The sequence below is a fragment of the Apodemus sylvaticus genome, chromosome 3 (assembly GCF_947179515.1).
Source record: "Apodemus sylvaticus chromosome 3, mApoSyl1.1, whole genome shotgun sequence".
NCBI lineage: Eukaryota > Metazoa > Chordata > Mammalia > Rodentia > Muridae > Apodemus > Apodemus sylvaticus.
This window is the reverse complement of record NC_067474.1, coordinates 122553826-122577518: the sequence shown is the minus strand read 5'-3', so window position 1 is coordinate 122577518 and position 23693 is coordinate 122553826. Positions and strand designations below refer to the sequence as shown.

The 23693-nt window shown below is 47.7% G+C and overlaps 1 protein-coding gene across 1 annotated transcript in view; it reads left to right on the top strand.

Annotated features, from left to right (window-relative positions):
- Tceanc2 (transcription elongation factor A N-terminal and central domain containing 2) overlaps positions 1-22944 on the top strand; it is a 37288-nt gene extending 14344 nt beyond the window's left edge. Inside the window, exons 4-5 of the mRNA XM_052176910.1 lie at positions 13155-13348; positions 21958-22944. Coding sequence (XP_052032870.1) covers positions 13155-13348; positions 21958-22146 — 383 coding nt within the window. The 3' untranslated portion in view covers positions 22147-22944. The remainder of the gene's footprint in view (positions 1-13154; positions 13349-21957) is intronic.
- The last annotated feature ends 749 nt before the right edge of the window (positions 22945-23693 follow it).

Below are 23693 nucleotides of genomic sequence, written 5' to 3'. Positions count from 1 at the left end.
TGTCCAAGAAGATGTTGTGTGCAGCCTTTAATCTCAGCAGTCAGGAAGCAGAGGGGGCAGTCTCTGCATCCAGGGCAGCCAGGGCCACACAGAGAAACCCTGCTTCACAAGACAAAGCAAACAAACAGAAAGGTATTGGATGGATAAAGCTGAAACTAAAGAAAGATTCGAGCCATCTCAGTGGGAATTATTTATTTATTCCCAACTTATAGCTAGGGATGGAGGAGACAGACATAGATAGCCTTTGCAGGGAGACTCTAAGGAAAACAAGGAACCAAGTCCACAATCCTGATGCACTGGGATACTTAAGGGATTTCTAGGACCATACTGAGAACGTTGGCCAGAGGGACAGGAGAGAGTGTGGTCACTGAAACGAGAGGAGAGAGTCAGGGGGGGAGGCACACTCAGCCATGTCTGAGGTTATCACTGTGCCAAATAAACTTAGTCTAAAAATGGAATAGGTTATAAAAAAAAAAGTCATTAGTAATTTTAGGACAGTCTCAGAAGTAAGGTTGGGGATGGGAGCTTAAGGAGCAAAGGAGGGACGCAGAAGAGATAAAATGCTTTTGAGAAGTTTGCTCTTAAAGGGGTGGCAGGATGAGGAAGGGAAAGGAGATGGATGAGAGGGAGGTTTTAAGAGAGGAGAGACTTGGTAGGAATATTGATCACTAGTGAGAAGGACCCAGTCGAGTGAGGCGTTAGGGTCGGAGGAAGCTTACGGGACAATGTCTCTGTTAAAACTAATGAGCAGCGTGACCACCAGCAAAGCCTTGGACCGTTTGATCTGTATTTTATTTTCAACCTGGAATAATTCACTCACTTGACACATATCAAGAACCTTAATACGCCATGCCTTATGCTGAGGGCCAGAGAGTGTTGCCTGCTCTGTGTTTGTAAGATCCTCAGCTCTTGCTTAGAAAGGAAGCATGTGAGTATATACTTAGAATTGACCTTTGAAAATACTCAAGTCAGGGCGTGCCCTGGAGCCCGTGGGGGCGCAATGGCACTCTCCTCTCTCCACGGAGTGGGAAAGATTTTCACAAACAGGAATGAGCTCCTGGTCGTTCCAGGCTGAGGCCTGAGGAAGGGAAGGAAAGCCTGGTGTCCTGAAACAGCGCACTAGGCCGTGGAGCCCGGGAGGGCGGCAGCAGCAGGCTAGGTAGACACTAGGCTGTGTCTGAACTTTGTATCCAGCATTGTGTCTTCTAGTATATTTTTCCCAGAACTCTGGTCTGTATCATAATTCTTGAAGGAAGGTTCTGGGTTCCAGTAAGCTTATGCTGGGTTACCAACTCCTCTCTACTGGGGATTGTCACCCTAATTTCTTATGTAATAGACTAAGAGAAATCCCATAAGGAAGAAAACTGGGCAGGGAATGTAGTTTGATGGTAGAGCACTTGTGTGTAGTTCGCACAAGTCCCTAGGTTCAGTCCCCAGCACAGCCAAAATGAATAGGCAAACAAGCCTGCCTGTCTGTGTTTGGGGATTTGGTTTTAATTCAGGATTATTCATAAAAGTGTTTCGTAGAATATCTTATAGCAACCTATAAGGTTAAACAAATGCACTTGGAACCATTTGGTGCGGTTAAGCTCTAGGATGCATGGCTGGAGCTTCTGGTGGTAAAGAGAAGGTAAAGGTGAGGGATACCAGGGAAAGGGAGCCCACATGGGCCATCCAGGCATGGTCAGTGACTCGTTACTTATTCAGTGCCTGCCAAGCGGGTACACCTAAGCTGCCAGCTCAACCTGGAATCACGTGGGAAGAGAGCCTTGAGGAATTTTCTGAATCCGCTTGTCTTACAGACATTTCTTTGGGAGAGTGTTCCAACTGATAGCTGGTAGAGGAAGGCCCACCTACTGTGGGAGGCACCATTGCCTGGTCTGGAGCCCTAGACTATGTGATGGGAAAGAGAACTTGGTGAGTGCGAGCCGGTGAGGGTTCGGCCTGTATGCTCTCGCTGCTCTGACTGGTTGGGAGGCTTTGAGCTCCTTCCTTCACTCCCCAGCAGTAATGGACTGTAACCTGGAATTGGCAACCCAGTGAACCCTTCTTCCCTAAGTTGCCTTTGCCACAGTATTCTAGTACATCAGCCAGCGAAACCGAGACACCTGCCGAGTGCCAGTCACTGTAATGGATGCCTGTGATCAACACCGATAAAGGTCTCTGCCCTAGCTGAGCACGGTGGAGCAGGGCCAGAGCGTTAGAGCTGAGGAGGCTAAGGCGAAGGATTGCTGTGGCTTTGAGGCTATCCTGGACTCCACAGTAAGTTCCTGGGTACAGAGATGTCTCAAAAAAACAAAACAAAAACAAAAAAAGCAAACAAAACCAGTAACAAAAGGAAGCAAAACACAGAGAAGAAACAGAAGTCATTTGTGTGGTGGTAGATGGTGAATGTTCATGGGAGAGGCTGGCAGTGGACAAACACCTGACAGGTGTGAGGGAGGGAGTGGCCAAATGGAGCAGTGTAGCTGCGGTCACAGGCAGGACATGATGCAAGCAGGAAGGACTGAGAATGGAACAGAGAAACACTTCCGCAGATAGCCCTTAGCTGGACCTCACGAGGGCCAGCTGTGGAAGTGGGTGTGGCCCAGTGCCTCTCCTGTCCTTACTGGCTCTCCTTACTCCTCTTCTCGTTAGCTGTCCTTGTCCCCTTTCCTAGACACCTGTACCTTTCTAAATGCTGGCTTCGCACAGCGCCCTTCTCTGGCCTCTCTCTCCCTGGGGGCTTCTCCCACACTCACACTTCTCTCTCAGGACACAGTGATTTTGTTCTGTCCGTTCTCATCTTCCCAGACCTGTGATTTGAAACCGTTGATTATTTTCCTTTCTCTTGGCATAAGTGACATTGAACCGGCTGCTGCTTCTGTATTTTTAACCGGTTTCCCTCCCGGCTCTTATCTCGGTTTGTAATTACTTATTTAATTATTTGCCTCTTTATTTTCTGTTTGCTGAGCAGTAACTCCGTGCCAGCAGGGCCGCGCTGTTGTGTGTGCTGTCTCGCGCCTCACTGCTGCAGACCGGAGTACACATGTGCTTGTCCGAGAGCGGGAAGGGACGGGTCCCGCGGGGTTCTGTGCCTCCACTTGCCTTCCATCTCTGTTTCTTGCTTTCCCCAACAAGGATGCTTCTCCAGGAAGAGCCGGCTCAGCCTCTAGCCGCCACTCCCCACACGTAGCTGGGTGCAGGGCTCCAGCTTACTTGAGGCCTTCATCTAGACTGCCCTGTGTGCCTCCTTGACTGCCTTGGCCTGTGAGCGCCTTAGATCCTAGGAGTGCTGTCCTCATTGGCTTGCCTACATTTTCTTAATCTCTCAGTAACCCAACAGCCAAAAAGTAGAAATAGATTCTTATTTTCATTTACTAAGTAGACTAAGTGTTTGTAATAGGCCTGTCAGCCGTTTGTCCTTCCCCCACCCTCTGTAAATTGTGTTCTTTGTTCGTTTACTCGTAAGAGTTCATCATTTTGGTTTTCTGAGACAGGGTTTCTGGTGTCTTGCAACTCACTTTGTAGACAAAGGCTGGTCTCAAATTCACAGAGATCCTCCTGCTCTGCCTCCCAAATACTGAAATTAAAGGTGTGTGCCACCACACCCAGCCTGCACTTTGAATTCTTCTATAAAGTCTTTTAATGGAAATGCCCAGCTCAAGTGAGACTATTAGGCTTAAAATACATATTTGGAAGCAGGTTTCTAGGAAATAATCTGTTTAGAATCACAAAAGTGAATGAATTCTCTGAGTTAGAGGAAAGACTTAAAGGCCAAAGGCTTGAACCTAGGAGGCAATTCATGATCAGGAAGTGGGAAGAAGGGCAGCTGTGGAGAGGCTGAGACTGGGGAGCAGGAGAAAAGCGGGGCAGGAAGACCCGTGAGGACCAGGGACAAGTGTCCTCAGAGGCACTCCTCAGAGTGGTCCAAAGACTAAAGTGGTCAGGGAAGCTGAGGTCCAGCTATGAAAAGGCCTTTGAGCCTTGCTTTTGGGGCCTCTGTGGGTGGAGTCTTCCTCATAAAGCCAGTGGGCAAGGGGCATCGAGCAAACCGAAGATGGGGCAAGGATGAAGGCTGCCACCTGCAGTTCTACCTGTGAGAGTCCAGGGGCACAGTCTCTCTGTCCTAGTGACCTGATTTCAGAGCTGCCCCGCTGCCTTAACTCATGATTGGTTAACTGCAGTAAATAGCTACTCATATTATAAAGTGCTGGCACATCCATGACCCTTGTGACCCATGTAACAATCCTGTAAAGTCATTATAATTATTTTCTCCATTTGAAAATGGGAAAATTGAAGCTTCAAGAGTTTAAAGTAACTTGCTCCAAGTCAGACAGCCGAATGCTAAGCAGCAGTACTAAGACTCTTTACTGTGACCTCCACTTCCATGCCGGAATGTTTGCAAAGCTGAAGGGAAGGTGTTAGTGGGGTCACACACCTTCTGAAGGCTCCTTCTCAAGCTACCCGTGTTCCTCAGCTTCAAACAAGTGACTTAGAACTCTCCTCACATCCAGAATCTCTCTGAGCCACACTCTTACCTCTTCCACACAGACACCTTTTCCCAATTCAAGGGGCTCATGTGATTGCCTGGAGCCCACTATGGGAAATCAAGGCTTATCTAATCTCAGGACCCTTAACCTGAGTCACACCTGTAGGCCCCGTTGCCGTACGAAGCAGTGCACTCGCAGGTGATTCGGGTTCTTCTTGGGTCATTTTGTTCCCCGCGTCCTCACTTGGGCTTACTGTTCCAGTCTTCCATGGTCTTGCTCCCTTATGCTCGTCCTAGCTCCTTGATTAATTATCAAGACTCAGGGACAACACTGCCTCTTTTGTGGTGTCCCCTGGTTAGTTGAGTTGACTCGTTTGTTCTTTAGGGCCTTTGGAGACCCTCTTCGGTAATATTCTAGGGCCTGTAAATAGCATCGTGAGTCAGTGTGTTAGTCCCACCGGGAGATTCTTAGTGCAAGGCTCTGTTTTACTCAGCATTCTGGCCAGTGCCACGCCTAGGCCTACGATATACTGGGTATTTAGTAATGTTTGTTAAATCAGCAAAGGGCTGCTTCCTGTGGGGAATTTGTCTTAACAATGTGTTAGGATGCAGAAACCCTTAACCTTAAACCTAGGGGACCTGACCCAGGTCATAAGACCAGCAGTGACACTGTTTACTTTAAAATATAAACTTCATGGAGCAAATAATGACTTTTTGCAGATCATTAACTCCCATGATGTAGTTACTGACCAGCTTGTAACCTTGGGGAAAGGTCATGGAGCCTCATTCTTTTTTTCATTGAAATCAAGCAGGTAGGACTGTTTGATCCAGAGGTGATAGCACAGGGCAAAGGCTGGGCGGCCGGTGTGCCCTGGAGCACCAGCCCTGACATCCGCCATACTTCCCAAGGACCAGACTCTACCTGCAAGACAGGGAATTGTTGCATCTTCTAAAGGTCATTCTAGGCTTGCAGGAGTTAGGTTAGAGTCTCTGTTGGTCAGCTCTCCGTCGCCATGACAAGAATGCCAGGTCTAAAGAGAAGAGACCCATGCAGACCAGGGTCAGGGTCTCAGCCATGTCCACTTGGCTCCACTGCTTACAAGCTGTGGTGAATCAGAGATCGTGGTGGACACTATAGGTCTGTCTCCTCACTTCATGCTGCTCATCTCTCTCAGTGAGCAAGCAGAGAGACGGAAGAGTGTACTCCCTTCCAAGGTGTGTCACCATGATCTTCCACTAGGTCCCTCCTCCTGACTTTTCCTCAGTTCCTCAGCAGGCCCCCAGCTGGGAGCAGCCTCGAGTGCATGAGCGACGGCCACTCTTGGCTGCACCACCACACACTTGTCCAGTGCTAAGCCCTGTAAAATAGTTTCTGACCACCTTAACACTCCCTTTGTGTTCTAAGTGTTCAGCCCACGTTTGCCCAGAAACTAGGCACTCCAGCTCACTCTACTGCTGCCTCAGACCAACCAGATTGCCCTTGTCCGTCTCTTGTGAGGAGATTCTTGCCTCCTGTCAGCATTGTTGTACCCCTCCCCACAACCTGACTTTTAGCCCTGCTTTCCTCAGTTGTCTTCCTACACTGACACCTGTGGATCCTCCATACTGCTCTGAGCATTGTCTTTGTGGGAGCTCTGTGGGATATGCTGACCCCTGAAGGCTAAAAGCTGGGACTCCATTGCCCTGGCGTGGTTGTCAAGCCTTCTGGCCTTTAACTGTTTCTCAGGGCCTGTTCTTTTCTGGTTGGAGATTTCTAAGAAGGTGCATTGCATTATCTCAGTAGGGCCTCAATGGCCACCATGCCAGGCCCTCATGGTAGAGCAGCGCAGGCTGTGAGAGTCCCGGTGTTGTGTTTAAATCCTGCTCTCAGGACTCCCTAGCTAGGAGACCTCAGCAAATGACTCTACTGAGCTCCAGCTTAGCATTTATAAAAGGATACATTAGAGCTGTTTAATGATTGTTGAGTGGATTGATGAGGCTTGGTGAGGTAGGCAGGAGGTAGGGCAGCAGTCACCAGCGTTACCACCTCAGTGCCTTTGAATTCCCCTGTTAGAGCAGGGCTTCTGCAGCTGTGTGCTTTTCTCATCAGCTGCGTCTGTATCTAAGTGTTCATACATGCCAAGTGTATGTTTCAGTCTGTTTGATCCAGGTGTGGTGGTATACACCTTCAATCTTAGCACTCAGGAGCCAGAAACAGGTTGGAGTGCGTTCGAGGCCAGCCTGGGCTACACAGAGAAACCCTGTATCAAATAACAACAAACACAAAACTAACAAAAATGGTTTGACTCAATTCAGCAAACACTCTGTCATTTGTGATAGCCTTGTGCTGCAGACTGAGAATACTACTACTTAGAGTAAGCTTCTGCCCTCAGGATGTTGACAACTTTGAGCAGAAAGTTAGTGTTTAGTTATTCTAGGCAGGGCTGGGCATGTAGGTCTGTGGTAGAACATTTGCCCAGAAAGTGTAAGGACCCTAATTTGATCTCTAGCACAGCAATAACAATAGCAAATATTCCAGGCAGAAGGAGCTGTGTGCACTAAGACTCAGAAATGTGACAAGGCCAGACAGCATGACCCAAGCAGACATGCAATTTTAATTCTGTGGAAGAGCTGGGGTGGCAGAGGGTGACACAGGGGAGGGGCTAGGCCAGAGTCTGTGGACATCCAGAGCTTTACTACTGCACTTAGATGTTAACTTGAGGGCATTTAGGGACTCGTGTTCTCGCTCACTGTTTTCCTCTCCTGCCCCTTTCCCAGCGCCTTTCCTCCCTCCTACTAGGCACATGTTTACCACTGAGCAGCACCCTTATCCTCCTCCAGTTACCTACCACCGTGGCATGGCTTCAGGGTAGACGATGAACGGAAAGGACCAGATCAGGGGCAGAAACTGAGCATGACATGCTGAGCACATGCTCTGCCAGTGCGCCGCATGGCCGGCCTGCCTAGAGTATCCAGCACCTGCTTCCACCTCCTCACTGGAAGGAAGCATGGGACTGTTCGCATAGACCCAGGGAGAGGCGCGAGTCGGGCAGTGGGGTCAGAGAGATGGAGGAAGAGGAAGGGCGGTGGGGAGTGGTAAAGCGTGGACCTGGTCTTAGAGGACAGGAGCCCACGAGCAAGTGGGACAGAACTAAACGTTGAGTTTAGGGGGTGTCCAGGAAGATGCTAGAGATGTGGTCCCATGCCCAGGGACACCCTCGGCTAGAGAAACATATTTGGAAGATACCTGCTTTCAGGCAGAGAGAGGTTGGACCACAGGAGTAGGTAAGATTACTCGGGAAAGACCAGTAGAGAAAGCTGGGACAGTGTCCAGGCTAGGATCCTCAAGTAATTAAGGGTTAGTCAGAGAATGTGCAGGCAGCTGACCCGGATGTGACAGATAGTATCCGAGAAGGATTGCAAGAAAATAGTTCAGAAGGAAGAAGGCCACCGTCTCTGATGCCACAGAGACTAAGCAATGCTGGGGCAGAGAAGGCCCTGGATTTGACACAAAAAACTGCATCTTACCTGGAGACCAGTGTGCCTTTTCTGGAGAGCAGAAGATAGAGTGAGGATGCGGAGGCGGCCAGGCCCCGCTCCACACACTGCGGCTGCTAAGGGCAGCATGCCCAGCCTCTCTGTGTGTGAACTGAACTGCCGGCCCAGGCCTGCCGCTCAGAGGAAACCTCTGGAAATAATTTTGTTGTGAATCCTTTAAGACTTTTCTTTCTGTGTGTAAACAAATATGGTGTTTGCATGTATCTACATATGTAATTTTTACAGTAAATATTGGCTCTCAATGAACCTACTCTCCTGCTGTCTTACCTTTACTTGAGAAATGATTATCTCCCTGTGGCTGTATATGTACAGCACCTGAGTGTTTGCTTTTCCTGTTTGTTTGTTTGCTTATTTCCACCTTTTATATAGTGTGGATTTTTTGGAGACCAGCTCTTACTGTCTAGCCCAGGCCTGCCTTTCTCCCCTGAGTGCTGGGTTACTTATAGGTGTGTACTGGTGTGTGCAGCTTACTTAGTCCAGGTTGTCCAGCTGTGCGCTTGTCAGCACCAGGATGGACCCTGGGTGGTGAGCGTCTAGGCTGTTCCTGGCTTTTTCCTATTTAAACAGCACTCGGGGGAATGTTTCTGTTCGTGTGTTTTCTATACATACTTTGACAGGGTGAGTGAAAGCTGACCTCTGGATTGTCACTCTTCACCTCTGTCCCCAGGGCTGGGCATAAAGCAGAGTCTCTGTGGCTGTCACAGTGCCTTTGGTTAAGGTGCCTGAGTCCTGCAGTGTCGTCTTTCTCTTTGTATTTTTATCTACTTCTCATTTTGGTGCTGGAGACTGCAGCCGTAGCCTAGAAGATTCCCAGCACTGCCCTTGTCCTTCGTCACTCTTAGCCATTTACAGCACTGACCAGCAGCATAAAGGACCTTCTGTGAGTTAATTTTCTCAAGGACGGGGGACTGCCTCTAGAGAGGAGAGTGCAGTGGGGATGGGGGGGCGGGATCCTGCTTTTAGGTGATGTGTACTCTCCTGAGCGTTTGTTAGCTGGAAAAACACCTTCAGACACACGTGTCTGCTGAGCACTGTGTATCTCCCGTTCTGGATGAGATGTTCCGCAGGCCCCAAGAAGGCAGAGGAGAACCCTTCATAAATAAACGGTTAAACAGGAGGTTACACTTGTGGTTGTCTACCGTTATCTTCTCATCAGCTCTAGGATTCTGATCACAGACCCTTTTAAGAGTGACGATAGTTTCTTCCAAGCCCTGCATGACTAGCGCCTGGCCTAGAACCTTGTACAAGTGGCCTTCGGCAAGTGTGTGGAGAGGAGAGAGTTTGGGACTGTGCATTGGCGTAACTGGGGAGATGGTCTGACTGTTGCTCAAATTGGAATCTCTGCTTGCCTTTGTTCAGTAACTCTCTTAATACAGATTAAGTCCGTGCTGCTTCCCGGTCTCCCTCTCACATGGATCTCCACATGTGCCTAAGCTGACCCAGACTTGGTGGGCTTAAGTGACCAGTCGTCCATCCCGCCTCAGCCTCCTGAGGAGCTGCAGGCACCTGCCACCACGCCCAGCTTTATATCAGATTCTTAAATGTTTGTTTCTGAACCTTATTTCATAGATTCATCCATTTGTTTTAGTGTGTTGGTCTGTGTAACTTTAAGTAATGTTGCTTTATAATGTGTTCTGATACCTTAGAAGCTATCTGTAGTAGATTAACCCCTCTGATGAAAAGCAATATTTTATAGTCTTGTGCAATATAGTTCCAAAGTTAGTCTAGAAATATTTGTGTTCTTATAAAAGCCACCTACTATAGCTCTCTCTCTCTTTCTTTCTCTCTCTCTCTCTCTCTCTCTCTCTCTCTCTCTGTGTGTGTGTGTGTGTGTGTGTGTGTGTGTGTGTGTGTGTGTATGTATTGTATGTGTGTGTTGAGACAAGGTTTATCTGTTCAGCCGTGGATGTCCTGGAACTCACTCCGTAAACCAGACTGGCCTCTAACTCAGAGATCTGACTGTCTCTGCCTCCCAAGTGCTGGGTTCAAAAGTGTGCACCACCACTGCCCAGCTGTGATTTTTTTTTTTAATTGAGATCCTGTTAAATCTACAGTCTCCTCTTCTTCCTCTTCTTTTTAACTAAGGTCTCATGTAGCACAGGCACTTCTCAAACCTGAGATGTAGCCGAGGATATGAGCTTTGGGTGTACTGTCATCAATCCTTATACTTTACCTCACAACCTCCAGTTTGCAAATCAGTTTCATTTTGTGTGTCTACTGGTGTCTTGTGTCTCTTTCCAGCCTTTCATGTGATATATTCCGTATTGTTCAGGTCATGTATTAAGTACTTTAGTCAAATATTCGAGGCTGTTCCTGGGGTCTCAGCCAGCCTGCTCTTGCTACTGTGTCACCAATGGAGGCCCAAAGAAGAGTGCACTCCTCAAGAGGCTCTCAGTGAGCAGGAGTTGCCTGGCAGTAGTGATCGTGATCACAAGGTTCGGGGTGGGGTGCCAGCAAAGCCGTGGTAACCAAGGAAGACATCCTGGAGAAGGGGGTCCTGAGTGAGTCTTAAAAGCTGAAAGCTTGCCAGCTGAAGAGGGAGGGAAGCATTCCAGGCATCCCGTAAGGACGCTTAGATGGATGTTTGCTCCAAAGTGAAGAGACAGATATATTCAGGCATTGTAGGAGCTTACTAGCAGCTGTGGTAGGAGGGCCGGAAGAGGGCGGCTGGAAATGCAGCTAGGGAGTGGGTGGGGGGTGGCAGATTGTGAGGGACTCCTGCGAAAGAGGTGGCTGTAGGACTTAAGGGTTTAAATAGAAGAGCGAAGTAATCAAACTTAGGTTTAGTGGAAAAAAATTTTTAAAAGAGAAAATACAGTGTAGAGAGATAGCTTAGCAAACAAAGGCACTTGTCACCAAGCCTAACAAACTGAGTTTAGTCTCTGAGACCCACATGGTGGAGGAGAGAACCAACTCCCACAGATTGTCCTCTGACTTCCAGATGTGTGCCATGGTATGCAGATAGACCCCACACCCACACAACACATCATGCTAATAGATACACTAAGCACAGTAAATAAATGTCAAAAAATTAAAAAGACAAAATAAGGAGCCTTGGCACTGTGGGTAGTGTCACTATGGACAGTGTGACCATTGGGAGTGCCACCACAGGTAGTGTGCTCTCACAGAAGAAATGCTAAGGCACGGCGAGTCCGCTCTAGCTGTGGTGACGGACAATGCTAGGGGTTCCTGAGCTCAGCAGACACACAGCTCCAGCACACAGCATCAGTGTGCATCTCTACAACATCAGCATAGTTTTGTAGTTAGTAAAAACGTGGCTTTTGTGCTTAACCAAATTAACAACTCCCTAGTATAATTTAATATTTAATATTTAGTGCCTGTCCATATTCTTGTTTATCTCAAATACTCTTTACGTGGTTCTGTTCAGGATTTAGATCACACATCCACCCGGTAGCAGGACTCGATTCTGAAGCTGTCCTTTTGTGAACAGTGCCACTGGCTTGACACAACTGTCGGTTGTCTGACTGTGTTTGCTTCTTCCTCACACACAGGTTTCCTAGAGCCTGGGAGTTAGCTTGGAATGGCCAGTGGTTTGTGGTTCCTATTTTTCTCAGAGGAAGATGAGTAGAACTAGTCACAGGTAGAATGGTCAGGTCCTTTGTCTCAGTCCCTCTCATAGGCGTCAGGACACAGACTATGGCAGTACACCCTGCTCCCACCAAGTCCCCACCAGCCTTTCCTTGTTGTTTTCTGACTGCATCTTTTATCAGGGCTTACAGAATGTTTTCTGTTTATATTAGTTGAATAAAAAGTGTTCTTTTAGGGTGTTGGTGGGGGTGGGGTGGCTCAGATGGTGAAGTGTTTGCTGTGCAAACATGAAGAGCTACACTTCAGTCACCAGAACTCACACAGCCAGGTGTGGCAGCTGGCAGGCAGGGACAGGAAGGTCCCCAGAACTTGCTTCAGGTTCAGTAACAGATCCTGTCTCCAAAAGTAAGGCAGAGGGACTGGAGAGAAGGCTCAGTGGTAAGAGCACTTCCCCTTGCAGGGTACTGGGTTTGGTTTCCAGCACCCACATGTCAGCTCACAGCCCTCTGTAACTCCAGTTCCAAAGGCTCCGATCTCCTCTCCTGACCTTCACAGGCACCAGTATACACACGGTGCACATATACACATATGAACATAAACAAACACTCATACACGTACTGGGAATTAAATAATAATGACAACATGGAGAAGCAGCTGAGAAAAGTATCCAGACACCAGCCTTTAGCCCTCATGCACGCCCACAATCAACTACCTGCAAAAACATGCATGTAACACCCATGCCCACCAAGAATATTCTTTTAATAAATATTAAATATTTTTTTACTTAAAATATAGTAAGATTCCAAAAAAAGATAAATGTTGAATTCATTCTCTTTTATTCCAGTTTTGGAACCTTCCCCTTGTGTTGTTTGAGACCGGGTCTCACTAACCTTGACTAGTCTAAATTCCCTATGCAGACCAGGCTGGCCTTGAACTCTCTGCCTCCTGAGTGATGGGATTAAGGTGTGGGCAGCCATGCTTGTCTTCTCTGTTCTTTCTGACTTGCTCCACTGGCCATTTCGGTCCTCAGGGATTGTCTCATTTCACCCCCGTGAGACTCACCTTGCTTGCACAGAAATCTGCCTCTTTGAATAGGTGAGTACTCCTCAGGGCCACACAGCGGCCTGTGGAGCCCTGTAAAAACCTCACTTGTTTTATTTACCAATGAAGACTCAGGAGTCAGACACTGGTGATAGCCTGCTGGCTCAGAGGCAGAGAACACTTCCTCCTCAGCCAGCATCCCAGAAGGAGTGTCATGACCGCTTCCCCCATCTACTCCTAGGTGTCTCTATCTGTCCTCCTGACTCCTCTTACTCTCTGTTTTTTTTGTTTTTTTGTTTTTAAATAATCCTCTGTTCACTTCCTGTCAGCTGGTCTCCATCTCTTGACCCATGGTTGATTTATTAAATCCTGTTTACAATATTAGAGCAGAAAGCTCTTGGCTTAAAGGTGTGTGCTAAGGCTAGCTACACCACAGCTAAAAACAGGTTTTTCTAGTAAATAACACAATCTCAGGTTCAGAGTGTGATTGAATATCCTGCAACACTGCTTTCCAGAAGACAGAACTATATTTCCTTCTGATTGTCTCCTGCTCTAGGCCATGCTGTGAACAAGATGCGCAAGCACGAGGACCCAGAGGTGGCGGCTCTTGCCAAAGAAGTTTACACTGAGTGGAAGACGTTCATTGAAAAACATCTGGACAGACCTTCTATTGAAGTCCGAAGTGATCCCAAAACTGAGTCATTTAGAAAAAATGCCCAGAAATTACTTTCAGAAGCCTTGGAATTGAAGGTAAGGTCCTGCTTGAACTGTGATCATGGGGGCCCCTAATTAAATGAGCCTGTTTTCCCAAGATGGGCTCTCACCTTCCTCAGGCCCGGCCTGCAGTTACTCTCAGGGCTGGAGACGTCTCAGCAATCAAGAGCACCACTTGATGCTCTTACACTGGGCTCAAGTTTAGTTCCCAGTGCCCCACTCGGTGGCTCACAACCACCTGCATGACTGCTGCTCCAGGGGCCTGGCTCCCTCTTCTGGCCTTTTAGGCACTCACAGTGCACAAGCACACACACCACATGCATACACATAAAAATGTTGGGAGATTCAATAAATTAAATCAAACTGATAGGCCATTCTTTAAGGAATCTGGAGTTGTAGGCATTTGGGGAGACAGTGTTGCATGTTGGCTTTGGAACTACCAAGACCCAGGTGTCCATTGTGTACCTCAGACACAGATCTCAGCATCAGAGGCCCATGCTCACCTGGGACAGACTTGGAATCCACCACCTAAGTTCTTGGGAAACTTAAATGAATGGTTTATATAAGGAAATAGTCGGTGGTGCCTATGGTTGGAAGTCATTTGATGTCAGGAGGTGGTGGTGCATTGGGAGGCAGAGGCATGAGAATCTCTGTGTGTTTGAGGCCAGCCTGGTCTACAGAGAAAATTCCAGGACAGCCAGGGCTACACCGAGAGACCCCGTGTTAAAACAAACAAAAAGTCATTTAATGAATGTTGATTTCTTTCCATTTCAAGTCTTTTTCTTCCATTGAAATAAAAATTTTGAAATGTAAAATATCAGTGGCAATAGAGAAAAAAGACGCGTCCTTCATTATTTGTCAAGACCTATACCTTCAAATCTGTAGCATAGAATCAATGCCATAGGCATATTCTCTGTAATCCCATAGCCTGAAGACCAGGTGAGCAGTTTGACGTGTATATATATATGAACAAAATTTCGTTCATTATTAATAATATTAACCATGAACCATGAACCATTAGCACACACCTTTGATCCCAGCACTGAGTAAGTAGACACAGATCTGTAGGTTCAAAGCCAACCTGGGGTACATAGTGAGTTCCAGGTCAGCCTCAGCTACACAGTGAGACTCTGTCTCAAAAAATAAAGAAGCTAATGTTGTGAAAAGACATATGGCATCCATATTTTTCCTATTATAAGTTGTCCTTATAGAAATATCCTTAAAGAATAAATTAGCAAATATAGGAGTTCGGAGCTGGCAACTGAGTAAAGGCACTGGCAGTCTGAGACTGGCACCTTGATCCCAGAACATCTAGAGGTGGAAGGAGGGAACAGGCTCCACAAGGTTGTCCCTGACCTGGCATCCATGTGTACCATGTGCGCTCTCGCTCTCGCTCGCGCTCTCTCTCTCTCTCTCTCTCTCTCTCTCTTTCACACACACACACACACACACACACACACACACACACACACACACACGTGCGCGCGCGCAACCCCCCCCCCCCCCATCCACGAAGAGATGCCGACAAAGCCTCTTTCGGTCCCAAGTGTTTATCCAGGGCAGAAAGCGAATGGACACACTTTAAAGAAAGACTTGGGATTTTTAAAATGAAAACTAAAAATACCCAGCACTCGGGAGGCAGAGGCAGGTGGATTTCTGAGTTCGAGGCCAGCCTGGTCTATAAAGTGAGTTCCTGGACAGCCAAGGCTATACACAGAAACCCTGTCTCAGAAAACCAAAAAAAGGAAGGAAGGAAGAGAGAGAGAGAGAGAGAGAGAGAGAGAAAGAAAACTAAAAATACCAAACGAAATAGATACAGAAAGAAAAAAAACCTGTTTTACCATTGAATCTGCTGCCTAGAGATAATGTTGTTAACATTTTGGTGTGTTTTCTTTTATGGTGAATTATAATAGTTTTTTAATGAAATGTCAGACAAGCTATGGTTATCCAAGATTTATTTAGGGCAAGTTATTTGCCAAATGTTCCATAAGATATTTTTATTGATTATTTAAATAACCTCCCAGAAAATTGACATAATTATTTATATTTGTGTTGTCTCGTGAACCTTGCTCAATCTCAAGTACTGTCCTCTTATATGTCCTGTTCTATGCATCTTTATTTCTCATGTATATGAGCTTCACTGTCTGTCTGACAGTGCAGACTCACTGTGCTGTACTTTTAGATAGCTAAACTTTTCCTAAAGGAAGCTTTGATGTGAATACTGAAGAGAGAAAATGTGAAAGTTGTAAATAATTTTCTAGAGTATTGATTAGCCAACAGACTCGATATTTTAAATAAAGCTTATTTTTTAAATAAACCAGGATTACTGCCGAAACATACAGTGCGGTCTATAATACGTAGTTAATGTGGTGGTAAATATCAGTTCCCTGTGGTATCTTTTTAAGTAAATGATGATAACGAAGCCATGCTTGTAAGGATTAATGAGCAGTTTGCCTGCTATATTAAACTCCATAATAATTATCCTTTTAGTTTATCCATTAATTATCCTTTAAATGGCACATCAAGTGGTAAGCGCTCAAGTGTTGCAAAGCGAAGTTTAAAAAGTGATACATTCGTTAGTGCTTTCCAACGTAATTGGAAAGAATATCAGGTTCAGTATAAAGCTGGATGGGCTTGTTCCCAGGGAGTAAATATCAAAAATTTGAAGTATGTAACTTACTCAAAAAAGTATGCCTCTTCCTTGCTCGAGAAAGAAAAACAAACACCCTGTCTACCTTGCATAAACAGCTTTGATGGTAGTTTTGTTAGTTTTCTATGTCCAAAAGATGAACCCAAATCCTTTTACACCACTGTGTGGGCTAACCTGTCATTTTGTATTGTGGTCACTCCATGACTCACCTCATCTGAGTCCGACAGTGACCAGTGTAGTTGCATCTGCATCCAGCATCAGGCTCTGTAAATGTGCCTTATTACACAGTAGTAAAGCTAAGATCCCGGCTGGCCCAGCAACTCAAACTTTTTCCATTTATCCTAGCATGTGTTTTTGCAAATCCCAAATCTCCCGTGTTTCTGTTTCGGTTCCTGCTTTAACTGTGGAAGTCATGTGTGACGAATGCGCACCCTCAAAGGTTTTCTCTTTATCACGCTGCAGCATTTGCTTTCCATGTTCATGGATTCCTTCCTTGTTCCTGGAATAATGGACCAGATGAATACGATCGCTGTTGCTGAAGCCGGGCAGTTCCCTTTCCCCTCTCCCTGCCAGGTTCTTTGTTCTTCCCAGTCCTTTACATCTTTCCTCACATGAGCATCCCCTGGCGAGTCATTCTCTTCCTTCCCTTTCCTCATTATCCACTCTCCTTCCTACCTCACACACGGCCTGGGATCATTTCCCTATTATGTCATTTAAAAAACGAACCTGATTCTAAAGTGAGCCATATCATTAAGGGTTGGGACACTGGTTGGTGGCCCCGTTGGTCGCAGATGGTGCTAATGAGGTCCAGCTCAGGGGTATATTCACACACAGGACTGTTGGCGGTCTTTTCTTTGTTTAATGGATGCATGGATTCAGACTGTGCCCTGGCTATGACCAGCTCTCTCACAAATGTATCCAGTGGTCAAAAAGTATGGGGACGTGTGTACAAATCCAGTCGTGCTAACGCTTGTCTCCAGTGAGTATACAGTTCAACAAATACAGGACTTACTAGGTGCAGGAGATCATACAAACTTGAAGAATTGCCTCCCTGTCCTAAAAATCTCCCCTTCCCCTGCCTTAGTGCCTGTGAGTGACTAATAGAACTATAAGGCTTGCATAAAGAGTGATCCTTGGGAGCAGTTGGCATGCACACACCACCGTATGATCTGGGAATCCGAGGTTTCATGAAAGAGATGTCAGGTGAGCTCGCTGTTATAAGAGGGGTAGAATTTTATAAACTAGAAAACAAAATGGAACTCGAATTTACATTTTATCTGCTATTGGACTGATACTATAAAAGGTACAGGAGAAAAGGGAGGTGTGAACGAGGGAACAATATTCACCTCACTGGTGTTTGTAGGCATGCACTGTACACCTACATCTGTGCTGGGCACAGAAAACTGGGACATGAGTCTTGTGTATGAGGTCAGCTCAGAGGTGCTCAGTCTGCGGGGGAATAAGCGCACCGTTAGAGCAGCATGTGGAGGCTTCGCACGCACGCACGCACGCACACACACACACACACACACACACACGCAGGGTAAGGTCGAGAGTTCACGGACATGGCGATTGATTGTGTGTGTTCCCCCAGCTCTAGCCAGGTAGTCCAGAACTGGACAACAGAATAATACACACTCCACCTACAGGCACCAGCAGATAAGGACAGCAAATCAGCTTCTCCATCCTGAGGAATGGGAACTCGGGGTACCAAGAAAACAGCACACGTGTTGGAGCAGAAGGAATGGTTATGGGGTTGGTCACCACACCTGGCCATATTACGGAATGTGCCTTTGGCTCTCTGTGCTAGGCGCCATCCCCTTTCTAGACTGGGATTAGGGTCTGAAGCTCAAGTTGTGGGTAGAGAGTGTGGGGGATGGGGGAGAGAGGACTGAGCCGTGGGAGTTGGTAGTGAGTGTGGTGCAGGGCAGGGAGCAGAGCCCAGTGGGACAGGCTATCCTAGTTTGTCTCCTGTTGCTGTGACAAACACTATGATGAAGAGAGGCTTGCAGAGGAAAGGGTTTATTGGCTCACACGCCCCAGTCTGATGGAGGCATTTCCTCAGCTGAGGCTCCCTCGGCCTAGATGACTAGCTTTTATGTCAAGTTGACAAAGAACCAACCAGCACAGAGACCATGATCTCTGTCACAAAGCCAGGCTCTGGTGAGTACCCACAGTAGCTGCCTCAGATTTGGTTGGGGGAGGGTCTTGTTCCCATCCCCATCAACAGATACAATTCACAGAAAAGTCCCTCTCTCAAGGTCCCAAAGAGACTCTGAATCATTCACCCAGAAGCACCCATCTGTCACCTAAAGCACCAGGTTAGGACCCACCAGAATAGGGTCAACATTGAACCGGTTTGGAACAGTCAAAAGTAGCTTTCGGAGGGGCGGGGGTGGGAGAGAGCAGAGAGATGGCTCAGCAGTTAAGAGCACTGACTGCTCTTCCAGAGGTCCTGAGTTCAATTCCCAGCAACCACACGGTGGCTCACAACCATCTGTAATGAGATCTGACGACCTCTTCTGGTGTGTCTGAAGGCAGCAACCCTGTACTCACATACATAAAATAAATAAATCTTTAAAAAAAAAAGGTAGCTTTCATTCATGTAGGAAAGCTATACAGCTGGGCTTTATATGTGGCACAGATATTTCTCTTTATTTCTTTACCCTGATTGGCCTGAATTTAGCAAGAAGCTTGAGAACTACCAGGTGCCCCTCATGTCCGTCACACCCCGCACAGCACCTGCCATGCTGCTCCAGGTCTGGAGTTTTTGTTTTTGTTTTTGTTTTTGGCTTATATTTTGACATGATCTTTCCATAAAGCTCAGGTTAATCTTGAACTAGCTTGCCTTGCCTTGGACTCCTAAGTTAGGAAATAAACACCATGCCCGGTCTGTTGCTGAAAGGGCTTAAGCAAAACCCACGGTGTTTCTTATCCGAGTCACAGCACCAAATGAAGGGGCTTAAAAAGACAGGATGGGGGGGGGTCAAGGGAGTGTGGCACAGCGGTGTGGGGGAAAGGGGTGCCCAGGCAGGCCCCTGTCCAGGCACTTCTTCCCCCTGAGGGACTACACACACACAGGCATGGTATAGAATAGAGTTTATTCAGAGTAGGGGATGGGAGTTAGTGGTAGAGAAAGGCAGAGGGAGAGAGAGAGAGAGAGAGAGAATAGAGAAGTGGAGTGGAGGCCGGCCATGACCACGTGGAGAGGTGGGGAGGAGAGCCCAAGGGCAGAGAGGTGAGGATATGTGGGAGAGCGGAGAGCAAAGAGGGAGAGGAGGGGCAAGTAGCCCCTTTTATATTGGGCCAGATCTATGAGGCAGGGCATACCTGGCTATTGCCAGGTAGGTGTGGGGTGGAGCTTAGACAGAATACCAACAGTTGTCCTATGGCTACATATCTATATGTGTTACATATACCTCCCACCCCCGATGATGGAGGTGGTGGTGGTGTGGTGGTGGTCGTAGGTTTTCTAAACAGGGTTTCTCTGTGTAGCCCTGGCTCTCCTGGAACTCACTCTGTAGACCAGGCTGGCCTCAAACTCAGAGATCTGCCTGCCTCTGCCTCTGCCTCCTGAGTGCTGGGATTACAGGCACACACCACCACGATGCCTGGGAACATGCCATCTCTTTCTGTGCTGTGAGTGTCCAGAGGGAAAGAATAGGGTCTTAGATGCTGTGTCCCCAGATCAGACCTGAGAGAGTAGTGAATGGGGTGTGTGGGTGTGTGTGTGTGCGTGCGCGTATCCAGCTATCTGAATGTCAAAATTCTCTGAATTTTTTGGGTTTTGTTTGTTTGTTTTTTTACTTCATTTCCATGGCATGGCTGTGACTTGTTGTGGAAACAGAAACATACCTTCTTCCTTTGATAACCACTTCCCCTTTTTTTAAAAAAAAAGCTTTCTTGCACATTAAACTAAGTAAATCTTAGCATTTGGAAACTAATGAACTTCATCGTGGGTGACAGAGGAGCAAAGGCCGTGCAAGCCAGCCAGCAGCACTCTCCATGGCCTCTGCGTCAGCTTCCGCCTCTAGGTCCTGCCTTCTTCACTGGTGAACAGTGACGTGGAAGCCAGATAAACTCTTTCCTCTCCAAGGTGCTTTGGTGATGGTGTTTGTCACAGCAATAGAAGCCCTTACCAAGCCCAGACACTACGTGTCTGAGAAGGGCTGAAGAGGGAGTGAGAAATAGGAATGGTCTGGGCTGTAATACAGCCCAGTGCTGGAGCATAGTCCTAGCATGTGTAAGGTCCCCAGTTTGGTTTCCAGCACCAGTCCATCAGTAAATAGGTAAATAGTATTATGACAGTGATCAAGGAACACTGAGGACATTGTTGCAGCCTACAGAACTCAGTCTTTGTATTAAAGGTTTTTTTTCGTGTGTGTGTGTGTGTGTGTGTGTGTGTGTGTGTGTGTGAGTGTGTGTGAGTGTATATGTGAGTGTATATGTGTGAGTGTGTAAGTGTATATGTGTGAGTGTGTATGTGTGTGTGTATGTGTGTGTGAGTGTGTGGTGTTGGAGTGGGGGGGTTACTTAAGTTTCGCACACCAGCACAGCAGAGTGTCTTAGTTAGGACTACTATTCCTGTAATGAAACACCACGACGAACTTGGGGAGGAAGGGGTTAGGTTACTATCCTGAATCACAGTCCACTGAGAGATGCCAAGGCAGGAACTCAAACAGGGCAGGAATCTGCAGGCAGGAAAAGCTAGGAAGGCCATGGAGGGTGCTGCTTACTGGCTTGTCTCCCCTGGCTTGCTCACCCTACTTTCTTAAAGAACCTAAGACCACCAGACCAGGGTGGACTGGGCCTTACCATAAAATAAGAAAATGCCCTAAAGCCAGGTGTGGTGGCACTCGCCTTTAATCTCAGCACTTGGGAGGCAGAGGCAGAGGCAGGCAGATCTGAGTTTGAGCCCAGCCTGGTCTACAGAATGAGGTCCAGGACAGCCAGGGCTACACAGAGAAACCCTGGCTTGAAAAAAGCAAAAGAGAAGGAGGGAGGGAGGAAGACAGGGAAGAAAAGGAAGGAAGGAAAGAAGGAAGGAAGGAAGGAAGGAAGGAAGGAAGGAAGGAAGGAAGGAAGGAAGGAAGGAAGGAAGGAAGGAAGGAAGGAAGGAAGGGCCTTACAGACTTGCCTGCACCTGGTCTAAGCAGGCATCTTCAGTGCCAGCACTCTCCTTTCAGATGCTGACCTTGTGTTAAACTGACATGAGCCAGCAGAGTGAGTCCCTAGGGAAAGGCAGCTCTTGCCATTAGAAGGTGGGCCTGAAAAAGTGGGCTTGTCTGGAAGTCCCTGACCAGCCGCGAAAGCTGCCCTTGATTAGGTCTGTGACCTCGGGCTGGCCTGGACCTGAGGCACGTCACCTGCAGCCTACAGAACTCTCAGACCCTGTCCAGTTGGCTTCCCCGCCCAGACTCAACCGCCTAGGAGTGTCTCTGCCGAAGGGAAGAACTGAACTCTGGAGTCAGGCTGCGTCTAGCCCTGCCTCCCCAGTTGTGAAACTCCTCCTCAGATGTAAAATGTGATGATCAGTTACAAATCTTAAATATGAGCATGATTTATAAACTGCTCTGTATGCATCTCAGGATGCAGACCAGCATTTCTGAAATGTAATACAAAGTTAAAAGGCACGTTTAAAACAAAGATGGACGCGTCGTTACTCTGATTTATTATCCTTGAGCCCTGCTTCCTGGTTGGTAAGGCACAGGGTCTGGTGCCAGTTGCTTAGTTCAGGCCGGTTTCCTGTTATAATGGCAAATATTACCACCCGGCAGGGGTTGTGAATGAGGTCCCTGTCACAAAGCACATGGCCTTGTTCCTTAATTGCCAGGGTGGAATTAATTTGCTCTTCCTGTTTCTCTTGTGACAGGAAGTAGATGTCCTTGAATTTCAGTTGATTAATGGAGGCCCCAGAGCAGAGAGCACCAGCATCTCTTGCTTTTAATCCTTATGCAACGCAAGGCCCTAATTTGATAATTTTGCTGTTTTTCAGATGGATCACCTACTGGTTGAAAATATTGAGCGGGAAACGTTTCATCTCTGCTCCCGGCTCATTAACGGGCCCTACCGGAGGACGGTGCGCACTCTGGTCTTCACATTAAAGCACCGAGCTGAGATCCGGGAGCAGGTGAGGAGCGGGGCGCTGCCGGTCGGCACGTTTGTACAGACCTACAAAAAGTGACCCGAGGATGGGCGCAGCGCTGGCTCGCTCCACCATTCAAAGCCTCTTTTGAGTTTGGGTGATACGGCTGCTGGCCCTGCTGGATATTCCCATGGTGCATTCCTTCAGACAGAACGTGGGGAGCCCTGGGAGCTGGGCCTGTGGGAGCAGGGCGGCTTCATTAGCTGCCTTGCGCTGCCTCTGCCTGACGGGACGAACAGTGCTGTCACTAGGAAGCGCCATCCAGTTGCCATCACCCAGCACAATGGAAGGGTGACAGGTTTCACTGTGAGCTTGCCAAGGACACCTCTAAACTCCCCCATGTCAGGCAGATGAAGTTACCACTTTATTTCGCCACCCTGCAGGTAACTGAAACTCAATTACCGAGGCTCCTCACTCGGTTCCATCCCCCTGAGTTTAGACAGCTCCGATGCCTCTCAGAACTCCCCTGTCTGCTCTCTTCGCTCTACCCCAGGGGTGAGCCCACTGGAGCCTGTGACCAGCCCCGCTTGCCGTAGCTCACTTATCTGAGCCTTTCAGCTCTCCCTGGAAGACCTTCGGGGATGGGCTCCAGAGCCCCCATGCTGAGGCTTCTAATGAGGAGCTGGCCGGAAGCTTCCCTGCACCTCAGGGTTCATTTGAATACAGGCTCTGTTGAAATGCATAATGAAATGTCTCTTGCAGTGACTTACTGCAGTAAGAAAAAATGCATACGTGAAGATTTTCAATGAAATACATCTATACACGTCTGCTTGGATGATTATGTAAATTGTACTTGCTCTTTAAAAAGTAATAATAAACCGAGATGTACTAAAACAAGAGGCATAGTTTCCTCCCTGAAGCACACTATAGAGCTGACTGTGGGGCTCCTGCCTGTAGCCCGGCACTCAGGAGTCTGACACAGAAGGATTGTCATGAGTTTGAGGCCAGTTTGGGCTATGTAGTGGGTACCAAGCCAGTTGGAGCTACATAACAAGACTCTATCTCCAAAGGGGGCAAGTGGGGTGGGAGGAGCTTGGAGCAGGAAAGGGAACGAGTGTGGACGCAGTAAACGGGTTAGAAAGGTGGTGACGCTAATGGTGGGCGAGGATTGGAGGGAGGCCAGGCTGGTGGTGCACGTTTCATCCTAAGCACTTTGTAGGCAGACGCAGGCCAGCCTGGTCTACATAGTGAGTTCCAAGATAGCCAAGGGCTACATAGTGAGATCCTGTCTCAAAACACACACAAACACTTATGCCGAATCTTCGGAAGATAGCAAGACCCAAGGAAGGCTGTAAACTGAAGTGTGTGGGAGCACTCTCCCAGGATGGAGGGAAGGGACAGAGAGAGAGAGGGAGAGAATGTTGGAAGGAAAGGGATTATATGCAAAGCAAGGATGGAAGGCGGGTGGACTGTGTCCGGTGTCCGCGCAAGTGTTACTTGTTCAGAGATGAGTGATACGGGGTTCTAGTTCTTCAGCCCTGCTCATTTCCCTAGCCCAGCTGGATCTGGCAAGGAATTGTGCTCCTGCTACCCCAGGGTGGGGGTGGGGCGGGGCGGGGTGCTGGCTGGAGGAGGGAGGGCCACTG